General features: G+C 42.4%; 1 protein-coding gene across 1 annotated transcript in view; it reads right to left on the bottom strand.

The window, feature by feature from the left end:
- Positions 1 to 14,644, bottom strand: part of LOC144821622 (solute carrier family 22 member 7-like) — a 207,462-nt gene that overhangs the window by 182,248 nt on the left and 10,570 nt on the right. Inside the window, exon 2 of the mRNA XM_078678860.1 lies at positions 8,151 to 8,254. Within this exon, the coding sequence (XP_078534986.1) occupies positions 8,151 to 8,254 (104 nt within the window). The remainder of the gene's footprint in view (positions 1 to 8,150; positions 8,255 to 14,644) is intronic.

Raw genomic sequence — 14,644 nt, 5'->3', positions numbered from 1 at the left:
TGGATTAATCACGCAGCTTGGGAACCCTTTAAGTGACATGATAGGTTTGCAACTGAACAGTTACAGGCTCCGTGAAGCATAATACCCTAACAAAGTAGAGATCCACTTAATGAAGTCTTGCATTGTGTACTTCTGAGAAACACTTCAGTGTCCCCATTCCCTCATCAAATTATATATGGTAATTCCCAAGATTCATGAATGAAGCCCTTCCCCATCGCTTCCGCTTCGTACATGCCTGCTTGGTGGTATTCTAGGCAATATTGAGATTGGAAAGTTGTTACCAGCAATGTTATGTGGCAATGAATTAACCATTCTATGGATGGTGACTCTGCCACGGTAAAAGGTAATTTTGCATCTCTTTGTGCCATTCTTATCTGCCTTTCTGATAGATTATATGTAGAGAACATGTAACCAGAGGGCAATGATTGTAGTGTCCTGCCTAATAATAGAATGGATCGTAACTGCGATTGCCCATGTTGTAGGATAGACATATCCTGTTCCATTATATCTATAGCAGAAGACAAAATGTTGCCCAGGGAATAATTCCTGTATGTAACTGTGCTCATACCATTGTCAACCACAGCCAAAGCCTTTTTCAAGTTAACCCTGTAATTTTCACGCAATCTCTCCACAGCTTCCTGTGGAGAGATTTTTCAAACTTTGTTGTAAATAGCATATAAGAAGCGTTCATGACGTGGCTTCCGGGGACCTAACGAAAAACCCTTAAATCCATGTCAAGTGAGAGTAAGGACAAGTGTTGTTTCACCAGGGAAAGTGATGAAACTAGGCATAACTTCCCAACACTGTATGATGTCACCAATCCCTGGATGTTCTCGTTCTACCTAGCGTAGGTCAGGCTTATTGATACTAAACCCTTCAGTGGTACCATTGAATCTTGACCGACACCTATTTGTGTGGATAGGCCAAATTAACCATCCCTTCCAATTGGGGTCCGAAGATTTGTATTAAACCTCATGCATGATGTCATCTAGCGTACCCTCGGAACGTTCTTTATAGTTTTGCCATCTCTCAAAGTGTGAAAGTGAGGGAATACTAGTGTTTTCAAGTCGTTGATCTTGGCTAACCCAAGACAGGAAATCTGTTGCACAGTGTCGTTCAGGGAGATAATTTGCTGTGCTGTGAGGCATGCTCTAAAGTCCACAAGTCGAAATCCTGTTCAGACAGCTGGGAAATAAAGGATGCAGATTATATCTGTTTCATATTAGTAAGTATATTTTTCCTTGCAGATATAGGTGCAAGCTTATAATAATATGAGTGTGGATCTGATACATTAAACCCAGAAATATAAACAAGATGCTGTGCAAATGTTTAAGAACTACCTTTTGGTGGTGCTGGGCAATGTTCCCATTGGTGGTATGTGAAAACATTACGTGGGGTACTTGCTTTATGTAAAAAATGATGACCATAATGTTGGTAACAACACAGGTATCAAAATCAGACTTATAATCATACATTTCATTTTTTGAGAATGCAGCAGATTGTTCTAAATCAGACAGCATACTATTTACAGTTTCAAAGTCCAAATCTTCAGTGAATGTACTGGAGGTGATGATATCATTCTAAGAAATTTTAAATACATACAGTATTTTCAGGGGTTCAGTGGGACCAAATACATGATATGAAACCCTAGCCCAAACTATTCCTTCAGGAACGGTAACTGCTGTAATGTTTACAACGGACAAGTCTCTTTGTCCACGATGAGATGATGTATGTGAATTAAGGACTAACTTCATGTGTGATACTGCAGAGTATTCTGGGAGAAAAAATCGATTCACAAGCTAGAAAAAGACTATCACTAACCCTATCCAGAGGACTAGGAGTAGTATGTCAGTTGCTATCCAGAGCTGTAGACATGGAGAGACAAGGTAGGTCTTTTTCAGCCAAAGGTTGAAATCATGAATTTGTTCTTTGCGAAAACTGGAGCTGGTGGGGATTCAAGTTCACTTAGATCTAGAGAAAAAGTATTGAAATTGATAAAATAGCCATTTGAGGTTTGATCTATCTTTAGTAGCTCAGCAGGTTTTGTTGAACTTGTAGAGGCATAATGATGTAGATGTCGATGTTTAATTTTTGTTTTGTTGCTGTTAAATTTAAACAGGAATGAGTTACATGTCATTGTTGGTAACTCTATTAGTACGTATAGAAGACTCTTCAAATGTTATTAGTCTTTCTGTCTGAACCACCTGTATGGTAGCCAGAGGTGATCGGCGCCTACCCTGGAGCCCACGCTTCCTGCTATTCAGTATTGGCCACATAATGATGTTTTATCAGATCAATGTAGACAAATCACTTTTTAGTTGTTACCGGCAAGAGGCGGAAAAAGAACTGTTCTCGTTCTTTTGACAGCCAAGGTACTGGCATTCTGTAAGATGGCCCAAATTCTTTCTTGTCCACAATCTTTTCTCTGACCAGATCTCTGACTTTTGGGACCCCGGCAGGCCTTGCCGTAACTGATTTTACTTCCAACAGTGGCAGTGTTTTTTACTTGGAAGTTGCTTTGTAGTGCCCGGAATTCATTGAGTTCCTGTAAAACAGCCAAACGGTTATGGATGTTAAATATTTTTTCATCGGCCACTGAGCTGTCACAATTGAGGCCGGTACCCTCCTCTGGTACCCTACTTCTCGTCTAAAATAGAACCTCATATGCAGTGTGGCCTCCTAGATAACTTCTTGTCATGCAATTAAGTGTGCTCGAACCCCATATAGGTGATTAAGCCAACTCCCACCCAAGCCTAATACTATTGATGTTAAGGATTGCTTTAAGTCCGATTTTTTTTCCTCTCTGCAATCGCATTTCCCTTGGGATGATACAGAGATGGGTACCGCAATGCAACACCCAAACTTCCCATGGCTAACTTGTAAGCCAGAGAACCAAACGTGTGGCCAGGGTCAGAATGTAATGTTCTAATTGCATATGTCCCTATAAAGATTCGCAAATCCTTTATAATAGTTCAGGCATCAGCCGAGCACTGAGGCCAAACCCTCAGTGGAACCCTTCATCTGCTGACAGATATCGCACTTTAGGACAAATGTTTTTGTCTGTTTAGTTAAACCAGGCCACCTGTAATATTGTTTCAGTAGTAAAACTGTCAAAGTAATTCCTCCTGAACCCATACCCTCATGTGCATCTAGCATTAAACCTAATCTGCAATACATGTTTGCTATTACTCTATCCCCAGTCCAGGAATTTGAGCATATGGAATATTTTGCAGATCTGACTTGTAGGAGTACTTGAGTGGAAAGCCTTTTGGCACCGCTGAGCTGTCTTTGCGTAAATCAATGACAGCTACCATTATGTCTCCGTCTACTCTCGTGCGAGAACAAGTGATTGCAACTACAGCAGCAATTCCCACTGTTGCCTTGACACCTTCATCAGCCAATGAATTCCCTCCAACATGCACACCAACACATTGATGACTCAGCATATGAATCACGTGAGACTGCAGCAAGCCTTTTTTTAGCTCTGCCACTTGTTCCCAAAGCAACATGCTTCATTGTGCAACCATTTGAGTCCTTATAACCGATTTTGACCCCAGTAGTATAGATATTCATTGTATGACTGGACACAATAAAATGAATCGCACACAATTAGTGTGGGGAATTCTCAATCCATATTTTTAGTGTCGTTATTAGGACCTTAAGTTCTGCCAGCTGAGCCGTGTAATCCCCTAGAGACTGCATTTGCGTATTGCTAGGACTAAACTTGCTGTCTTGCATATGTCCCTTTACAATTCCACAAGCTGCTCTGTATTGCTGGTTACTTCCTACGGCAGGCGGAGCAGATCCATCAGTGTAAATTATGTATTCATCCTGATCTAGAGGCATTATTTAATTCGGGAAAGGATATTCTTGTTCATACTGCAAAAATGCTTGTGTTTTTTGTATAGAATCAAATTTATAGTCCACATCTGTTGCAGTGAGAGAATTTGCCCATTGTATCTTTCGTGGATGCAGAGCTTTTGCGTTTGTAATGATTGCCTCTGAGGCCAGTACTGGAGTCAAGACACTTATTTGTTTTCCCTGTGCCAGTGCTCTTTCTCTCACTACAGCAGTCTGTACTGCTGTCAGTATTTTTTCAGGGGATGCATAATGCATTTCAGCATTTGCGCACAAATGTGATTTATATGCAATTGGAACCGTTTCACCTTCATTGAAGGTAAGGTATGTGTACCCTGATTGACCAGAGATTACACAGATCACCAAATTCGTAGGATTTACGTATGTGTGTAAGTGTTTTGAAGCTATCATGTCAGCTTGTAAGGACCGTAGATTTTCTGTGTGTTCCTGTGTCCAATGGTGAACTGAAAAATCAGGTCTTATTAAGTCGTAGAAAGGTTTTACTTTTTCTGCACAATCCAAAATATATGCTCTGTAAAAAATTTAGGAATCCTTATATGGCCTGTATGTTTTTCAGAGTTTTTGGACTTTGTAGCAGTGCACACTTTTCTGAAAAGTTGGCTGCTAGGCTTTTTCCTTCACTAGATAACTCATAACCCAAGACATTGAGGTGGGCAATTTTGGATTTTCTTAGCTTGAATTTGTAGCCGTCAGAGGCGAATCCTAAAATGATGTTGTTCACCCTGTTCAAGTGATCCAATAATGCATTAACCATCAGATAAGTATCATCTATATAGGGCAATGCCTCTCCATCAAAAGTTTGAAGCAAATCTGTTACCCTTGCTGATAACAACCCGGGCTATTCTTACACCCTTGGGAATGTCTACAAAATTGATGCTGGAAGCCTAGGGCTGAGAATGCTGTCAAATATCTGCTCTCAGGTGCTATATTTTGGCAGAAGAATGCATTTGAGATATCTAGTGTTGTTTTGTATTTCTTCAGCACAATGTTCTTCATTAATGCGACACTCTGTGCATTCTGTACTGCAAATGTCTTTGTGCATATGTTTAAATGCGTATAGTGTAGAACTAGACTATATGAATTGTCGGGTTTCATTACAGAAAACAAATGATTATTCATTGAAGAGGTGCAATTTTCTATTACACCCTGGTACTTAAGTTGATCTAGGATCTCCCTGACTTGTTTTTTTGCATCCTGTTTTATTGGGTATTTTCTCTGTGAAGTTGAGTAGCTTTTACTGGGATTACATGTTGAAGTGACTCAGCATCCCACCCTACATGATTGCAGTATAATGCAGTAGCAAGTGCTACCGCCCACTCCTGCGCATGTGAATATTTTAAAGATTCTGGGACAAGGTCAAAGAACGCAGATAAAATGACTGTTTCTACTTTTGGGCAATCCATAACGAACTCAGGTGGCCAATTGTTTCACCCAAAAGGATGTTGTATCCAAAAGTCAGGTTTTCCCAAAAGAGACCTTTAACCTTTCTAGTTATGTCCCCCTCATTTGTAGTGTTATTTCATATAATGGGTGAGGGATACTTACCCTAGTATCAGGTTTTTCTACCTTCACATGTTCATTCAAAGCCACTGTCAGCAGAAATTCAATCAGGTTCTGGTAAGCTATTTTTACTTCTGCTGCTCTGTCTAGCATTATCAGAGCCCATTCCCCATTCAGAAGTTGAGTCCTCAACAGCATGGGCATTTCTTGTTTTAAAGCCAGCTATTTTCTTATTTTTAAATTGAGTTTTGGATTTTGGTTTATCTTCTTTTTTGATATTACAGTCCGAAGTATGATGTGTATCTCTGGACATTGTTTGCTTTTCTGATCTGTGTTCTGACCGTCCTTCCCTCTCAGAGTTTTTTGATGAACCCTGAAAGGAACGAGAGGAACGTGTATCAGTATACTGATACCTGTCAGATTTTTTAATGTTATCACACTTTCTAAGGTTATACCTCCTTTCGGACGGCTTTCAGGGCTCCTGTTGAGGAGACCCACCCCTAGATTGTGAACTATTCTTTCAATTTTCTGTTGTTTATTATCCCATTTCCTTTTTAAACAATCGGTGCTTGCTTGGTATTATCCATTTCAGGACTTCCCATTACTTGAGATTTTGTAGCTCTAGCTCTCAAATTATCTCTACCTAATTCAGCGTATGTTTCTTCGACAATTTTAGGTAATTCTTGCTCCTGTTGTGCCGGAGTGCATTCCCTGACACATTGGTGTATAGCCACCGCTGCTGCCTCCCCATTTAAGTTGGCTAACATGATTGTTAATACCCAGGAACAATTACCTAATCATTTTATCCCCCAGTTTCGAGAAGGTTATGCTCAATGCTCCATACTCATTCTGTATTTGTCTTAATACTTCTGGTATCACAGCTATTGAAGAGATACAATGGTTTCTGGTATAGATGGCACCGAAAACTGTAAAACTGTACCCCAAGAGGTATAATCCTCTATCAGGGGAGCTATCCCCGTTGGCAAGCCAATTGTCAGTATTCTGTGTTTTTCTTGTGGGCCTATGTGAAGAATCACCGCCTCTTACTGTTTTATATTCTGTCCTGTCCAGAATTGCATTGTCTCAAATTTAGTGGGCATTCTTCCCATAACCGTGTTCCGTGTTTGTGCAGCGAACTTTGAGAAAATTGAATAGTTACTCGAGTCAACACTGAACTTGTTTATGTAAATATGCCTATTGGAAAGTAATTGTGTTTATTTAATATTTTTAGATGAAATTCGGTTGTAAATATCTTGTCCTTAAGAAGGTGGTGAGCATCAAGTTTAAATCCACTGAAACGCTGCGTCGACAATTTGTATTTTGCAACAGATAATTACTTGTGTTTTGTAATAGATGATAGAATTCTATGTTTTTAAATTTTTTATGATGTATATCATTTTATTGCTTGATGAAGTTGATTCATGATGTCGGTATATATTGATTTGAATGCATTTGCCTTACGATAAGACATATAGTAATAACATTGTATATTAGAAATGAATTTTTAATAAACAAGACATCTTGACATGTCAGTGTTGATAATAAGTAGTGGATGTAAATAACGACATATCACAACTCTGCATCATTAGGCCTGTAGATGATACAATTCCTCACCATTCAGAGTCATCAGCATCTAGTGACAATGTTGCAAAGACGTTGCGCCAACGTAAGGTACAAAATGGCAAAACATCTACGGGGAGGAGAACCTGGACGAAACTCCTGCAGGTGGGGGATCTTGTGCTTGTTAAGGATCAACATCCAGGACGCAAATTCCGCCTTTCCATTGAGGTTGGAAGGTCAGTTACATCTCAAAGAGGTGACAATACTATAATCAGGAATTTAGTGTTTTTGAAATGGTATATAAGAGAAGCAATCACCTAAGGTTAATGTTTGGATTTCAGACCACTGGTCACCTAATGAGAATGTGCCTGAGATTGACCAAAGAGAGGGTGCATCTGGAGGTACCCCTCTGCGATATCAAGAAGTGGTGGAGGATAGTCCTGTGGTTCGTTGTGATGGGGATCCCAACTTTGACCGAAGCCAGGTGTTCCCTAAAATGTTTCAGGACTTTTGTCCTGTACTGATCCTGGTAGTTTGGCAGCATGTCACCCGTGAAGCACATCGCACTCTAGGAGAGTCCAAAGCATCCTGTAAGCATGAAGAAGTGTCCTGCTGCTTTGCTTTGTGTGTGTTGTCTATGTTTTGTGTTCTATGTTTGTGTTCAATGTTTTGTTTCATTCAGGTTAACAAGGAATGTTATTTTGGGAGTTGGGTAATCTCAACATGTTTAGGAGGGAGAGGGTTTTCATATGTTTCCCTTAGCGCTGACCCGGTGATAGGTGCAGCATTCACTTGAGCATGAGAACTAATGGAGGTAATACCCGAACCTTGTGGTCCATGACTTTACTACTATATCCAGAGTAACTTATTTTGAGGCTCTGGGGATCCTCTCGCTAAAAGCCTCACAAGTGCAGAGGCCACCTGGCCACCACACTACAACACAACCACCACTATTATTGGAACTTTCCATTTGTTTAGGATTACTAAACAGGCCCCAGCTCAGGCTACATTGGTGACTGCAGCAGCATCTCTCAAACTATTTCACTCAGGAGTCATCAAGGGAGATTCTGTGAAATGAGAGACAACACAAGTGCCTTGCTCAGAGACACCATGGTCACACAACAACCATAGTATATCCAGGGTTGCAAGATTTCAACCTCAAGGCGGATCTAACACATATGAATTATAGAACCAATAAATACATACCATACCTATCAGACAGGTAACCATTCAGAATGGCTCCCACCATGACCCCAATGAAGAAGAAGGTGGATGAGGCCTTATTGAGCCACTTCTGCTCGCACACGAGGTCCCACTGAAAGAGAGAAGCAGAGATAGATGCAAGAGTCACTGATCACAGAAAATTTATCTTCTCCAGTTGGTTTGTTCCAAGAGTTCCTCGTCGCCATTGCTTTGATAGGGCTCTCACTCATTTTATGATGGGTCATTGATTAACCCATTGGCCCACGACCCACACATGCATGCAGATGAGATAAGAGCCACAGTATTGGGCCACAGTTTCAGGCACATATAGTGGTAAACACACCTGACGTTGGCCATCATATCTGTCCATTGTCTTTCTACAGTGTCTAGGGGCCATGAGAACCCTAGCTTTCATCTATTCCCATGAAACAACAGAACATCTGGACCCTAATTTTAAAATAAAATACTTAACTATTTCACATCCTACAGGTACGAATGTGAAAACATGATCCTATATTCCAATGTACATCAGCATTATTATTCTATTTATTGCCACTTGTCACATGGTCTAACTATATATATTTTATAATTAAATAAATGTAAATGTAAATTGATACTTGTATAGCACACTACTCTCCCGTAAGGGTCTCAAGGAGCTTGTACGAATACCGCTGTGGAACCCATCCTGGCTTTCCCTGTGAGGTGTCCACTCCTGGGCACCCCCAAGGTGGAGGCCAGGCATCCTTAGCATTGTGGGGGCCGTTGTGGAGATTAAGCAAGCTATTGCCCAGAGTTGCAGAGTGGAACTCCATGATTGGAATAGGCACCGAGGTGAGAATTATCAGGTCCAGGGAAATTGAGCCCAAGACCCACCGAGGCGGGGAATTGAACCCTGGTCCCGGGATAGACCTCTGCATCAGGGTCTGCCGCTCTAACCATTGAGCCACACTTCTCCACTGGGTGTGAAGTCTCCTTTAGCCTTTATTATGCTTGTAAACATTGATTTAGAGTAGTACATTTACAAAGTACAACCTTGTTTCCAGTATAGGCAACTGGAAGTGGGTTTTGGGAGAGTAATCAGTACTTCTACTTGTGATTGATAACTTCTCCTCAGGGTTGTCTCACACTTTCCTGTCACCTGTTCTTTAGATATGATTTTGCGATATAATTATCTTACTTAGATATTTATTGATAGAAAACATTATTACATTAATCTATATTACATGTGTTTTACCATTTGGCTCCATCTGACCATCATCTACTGTGAGTTCCATCAAAATTACATTTGTCTTGAATATTTGCTGTGCTGCATGCTGTGTTTACAATAAATGCTGAATAGTTTTGTGGGCTTTCCAATGTGTTGTGCTTTCATGCTTTGAAAAACAAGGGGGCCCAATTACTATTGGTCAGGGATCTTGGGTACTTTACTAGTTTCAAACACAATGGTCCCTAAACAGAAGATTAACAACTTATTTATTTTAAATTGTCAGGATCTAGTGCACACAATATTGATAACAACGCAAAATATAAGAATTAAAATCAGCTGAGCTTTTCAATAACAGTGAAAACAGGGAAAATTGTAACATCACAATTTATAGCCCTTAACACCCGTACTGTGCGATCTATAAGCTCAATTGTAGTTCTAGAAGAGGAAGAAATAATTAGCCTGTGTTTCAAATGTAGAGCACATACCTGGACAGCAGGATTTGTTGTCTGTTTGAAGTAGTTTGTACGTTATTTTGAGTATAAGAGCTAGAAGATTGCATCTGTGTGAGTACAATGCTGGCTCCAGTTAGCGAAGGAAGAATAGTTGTGTAGTTCCTATAAACCTATACAGGATCTGCGCATTTAGGCAACATACACTGCAGGATTGATGTAAAGACAGGTTTCAGACACCCCCACCGAGTATGTTAGCTTGTATACCAACTAGCTGACAGTGCCACTATGAACCCCTCTTATCAAGGAGAGAATAGTTCTTGGCAATTATCGAACATGACAACTTTGTCCCAATAGGGATCATGGAAACAGTACAGAACTTTTCGCTCAGTTACTGGTTCTCATTTCGTCTCAAAGAAAGACACAGAATAAACACTGAAGCACCAATAGTGCTAAAACAATGAATACAGGCAAGTATAAAGGTACATGACAGTAATAATGCGTCCTCTTACGATGCAACCCTAACTAGATGTACCTAGCATGTATGTAGGTTTATAGTTAAGAATCCCTCTAGGATAAAGCCAACCCCATTACCTGAATTGAGAGACTGTGGGACGAATCTTGGTCTCGAGATGGACTCCCCATGAGGAATGTCAGACCACTGCGAGCTGGAGTGTCTGCGTGCAGAAACCACAGCATCTCGCATCAGTGTGTCAGCATGGAAGTCCTTTTCTCCTCTTCCTGTCTCAGCAAAGATATAGGGTTAGATGTAGGTAGGCTTTTACAGGTCGGTAACGGACGAAATCGGCCGTTACCGACCGGTAAAAGCCTGTTCCTATGTAGGAGGCTTATTTAACGGTTCGGTAAATTCTGAATCGGTAAATGTTGATTCGGTATTTACCGAATCGGTATTTACCTATTCGGTAAATACCGAATCAACATTTACCGATTCGGAATTTACTGAATCTGTAAATAAGATGTAGGAAGCACTTAAAAGAGTGCTTCTGGGCTTTAAGAATTCGTTATTTACCACCAACTATTAGTTGGTGGTAAATAAGGAACTCCTATGTAAATGCAAAAATTTGCATTTACACCTGTGTCATGTGACAGACATACATGCCCTTAGGGCATGTATGTATGCCACATGTGCACACCAGCACTAATCAGGGGTGCAACAGGGTGTCAAAGTGACACCCTGCCACCCTTGACTATTTCACAATTTTACCAATCGGTAAATACCGATTCAGTAAATACCGAACCTTACCGATTCAGTATTTTTTACCGAATTTTTATTTACATTGCAATTACTGATTCGAAAATACCGAATCGGTAAAATTCGGTATTTTCGAATCGGTAATTGTAAATGACCTACATCTAGCCCATAGTTTTTATATACTCAAAGTGGTACCCTCAGGGGATATACCTGGCTGTGTCATGTCAAACTAGGATGACAGAAGGAATGACCCTTACACATAGGTATTATGGAGACGATGGTAGTCCTACTGAGATTCCAAGAATCCTCATGCATAATGAATGAGGCTGGTTTTCGGAGAAAATACAATGTCATTTAGGCATTACTGTAACTAGGTAAAAAGTCAGTACAAAGAGCTGTTATGTAGTATAATGGAGGTGAAAGGAGTATTCGCTATCTATGTCTTTATCAGGGTACCTGTAGGAAACATAACAGAATGGAATACTTTGCGGAGCCTCAGAGTGTCTTGCTGAAGGCTTCCTCAGTCAAGATGGAGTCTGGTGCTGTGCACATCTGGATCGTTGATCTGCGTCAGTGATCTGGTCTATGAAAGTTCCTCTTTTTGACATGGTCACCCCAACCTTTTATCCCTTTTGACTTGAAATGCACTGCGTCCCTGCTAACCCAGCGCCAGTGCCAGAGTTCTTTCCCTAAAACAAGACAACGGTAAATTGTAACCCAATTGGCAAGGACTTTAGCACCCCTGTAAGTAGGCCTAGGTGGATTTCACGCAGAACTTGTGACCAAAAAACTCTGCTGCGCTGCACAGGGTGGAGTGTCATACGTGCAGATCTTTAGCGCCAGGTGTTTATCCAGCACTGCAAGCTCAGCGCAAATGGCACCATGTACAGCACAAAAGGGTGCTGCTTCTTTCTGCCACTTGAGTAGACAATCTACTTGATCCGCAGCTTTCTCAACGCAAGCAGAAGGTTCCTCAACATGAGTGATAGCGACCACCTGGGACAGTCCGCATAGTGAAATGTTGCCAGGAGGTGGTCTGGAGTAAGATTTTTCTCACTCTGGCTCGCCAACTCAATGTTGGCGAGCCACGGAAGAGGAAAAACTCCTCTTCCCACTATGCAGAGTTTTTCGGAACTCCAAGCTCTGCGTGGAGCCCAGATTTGGAAAAACTCTACAAACTCCACAAGCAGAGGGATATTTCATGCCCAAGCCTACCTGTGAGTCGCTGGTAAATGGTACCACTGATATGCAGAGCATGGGTACTAGAGAAGGGGCCCTTAGGGTTTTAGCATGTATTATGCCACCCTAAGGGGCACACACAAACTGCATGCAGACTGCCATTACAGGACGCATGAAATTGCGCAAACCATGCTGAAAATACGACATTGCCCACTCCCAGTGGGCAATGCCAAAGTACACTACATGTACTATGTGTAAGTCACCCCTACAGCAGGGCTTCAGAGCCTTATATCAAGGTTCATTATATTACATGTGAGGTCACATCTGCATGAGACTAGTTTCATTGCAAGTCATTGTAAGTGAGGAGGAAGCCATTTTAAAGCATCTACTGGGCACTGGTCTATTACAGTTAAGTTACAGAGCTACATAATGGCTTCACTGAAAATAATGATGTTTGGTGTCAAATACCTTGTCTTAATAAATCCATACTAATTCCAGCATCGTATTTATATAAACATGCCCCTAGAGACCACCTTAGAGGTGCCCCCTGTAACCATACTAGTCACAAAGGGCCTGATTGCAATGGTAAGAAGACCACCACCAGCAGGCTGTCGGTGGTGGTCTCTCCGCCATTGGAACAGGGATCTCCATCTGCCATATTATAATGGCTTCTGGACGGGTGGCGGTCAGAAACTCCGCCGCCATGGCAAGCGGACTATATCCAACCGCCTGTCGGACCTACCTGCAGTCCCATAATGGTGGCGGTGCCTGTCATGAACCGCCATGGGGATTACAATATCACTTTCTGCTGGTCATTCTGCAGCAGTCAACCTGCTGCAAAATGGCAGGCGAAAACTGATTTAGGGGCCCATAGCAGGCCCCCTTAACTGCCAGGGACATAGGCACTGGGGGAACTTATGGTGCCTCCCAACATAATCCTAAACTATGTGGGAGGCACTGTATGGTGCTTGCCGCGTAGAGCAGGTATATATGTGGGGTGTCAGTTTTGTCTTGCGGCGGGTGCTGCAGAGCACAGCACCCGCCACAATACAAAACATGGGGAATGCGACCGCCATGGTGGTAGTAGCATGGTAATTTGCCCTGTGGGTCAGCCACCTTGTAGGCGGGTGGTCCCAAATACGATACAATGGCAGATGGGCAGAAGTACATATGTCATTGTAATTACCCCCTTAGTGTGTTGGCTGACTGGCACTATCAAGCTCGGCTCTCTTCTTCCTCGGGGCTGTGATGAGAGTCCTAATCCCGGCCCCACTGAACAACCCCAGTGCTCCGAGATAAAACACGAACGACTAAGGTGATACAGCGGGGCGCGGGAAAGGAAGGGATCAGCAGGGAGGGAGATCTGTAACGACAAAGAACACGCTATTAGAACACCCTACCTCCCTGACCTACACCAGCGTTCTACTTATCTCCACCCACATCCCTTCCACTGCCCCTACTCATTACCTGTAAAGGAAAATACACAATGCCTTAATCCAATGGAGACAGGGGTAGGGTATGGATTGCAGAACTGTGCCCAACTGTGAAAACAAACATACACAAGATTCAATTCCACTGGTTCAGTGTGCTTGTACAGATTCGAGGTTTGTGCGCTATAGAGGTTACACACCTACCCTGAACAATGCTTGAAAGTCTTTATATAGGATACCACAGTTCCATATATTAGCGTCCACTACCCCTCCTGTCTCCTGTTATAGCGGGATAAAGAAAACAAGTATGAACTCTGCACACTGGCAGAACAATCTTCGTAAATGGGTCACAGTGTTAACTCACTCTGTGACTTTCTCTTCATTGGTAAACACTCCCCACATATAGGCAATACAGTTTATGTGAGGGCTACCAGGAACGAGGCTCAATAGGGTTCACGTGAGTCCTATCGTTACTTTGCCTGAAGGCGCTTATATACAATATGTACAATAGTTGACTAGGGGTTCCGTGGGGCTAAACAAGTCTCAGGACTTATTTCCGGATCGACCCCACACCGAAATCCCCCTAGTGCAAACACAGTCTTTGAAGTTCGTGAACTTCCTAGCAACACTCCTCCGAGTGATACTCCCAGGAACCAGGCAAACTGTGGGTGTGTTGTTGGGATCGACACTACCAACGCCCCACACCTCACAGCTCTTGATTACTCACAGTTCTGGCGCTTCAGTGAACATCCGCCACCCCTACCGCTACCAGCCTTGTAATCCAGGAACACGCCAACACGTAGACGGAATTATCGGCGTCTAACCGCCGTCTGACTCAGCCCTTTATTTCCTGGTATGCGCGCGCCGCTCACGTTCGTGCGTGGCGTACGCACAGCATGCCGGGAAATGTAGTTCGAGGCGGCCGTAATCGTCCGGCGCCTCGGGAAGTGTAGTTCGAGGCGGCCGTAATCGTCCGGCGCCTCGGAACATGACAGGCACCTTCCAACCTGCCACCACAGAAAAG

Source organism: Lissotriton helveticus, chromosome 2_2 (genome assembly GCF_964261635.1).
Source record: "Lissotriton helveticus chromosome 2_2, aLisHel1.1, whole genome shotgun sequence".
Classification (NCBI taxonomy): Eukaryota; Metazoa; Chordata; class Amphibia; order Caudata; family Salamandridae; genus Lissotriton; species Lissotriton helveticus.
The sequence above is the reverse complement of the archived record's forward strand: the minus strand, read 5'-3'. Positions and strand labels throughout refer to the sequence as shown.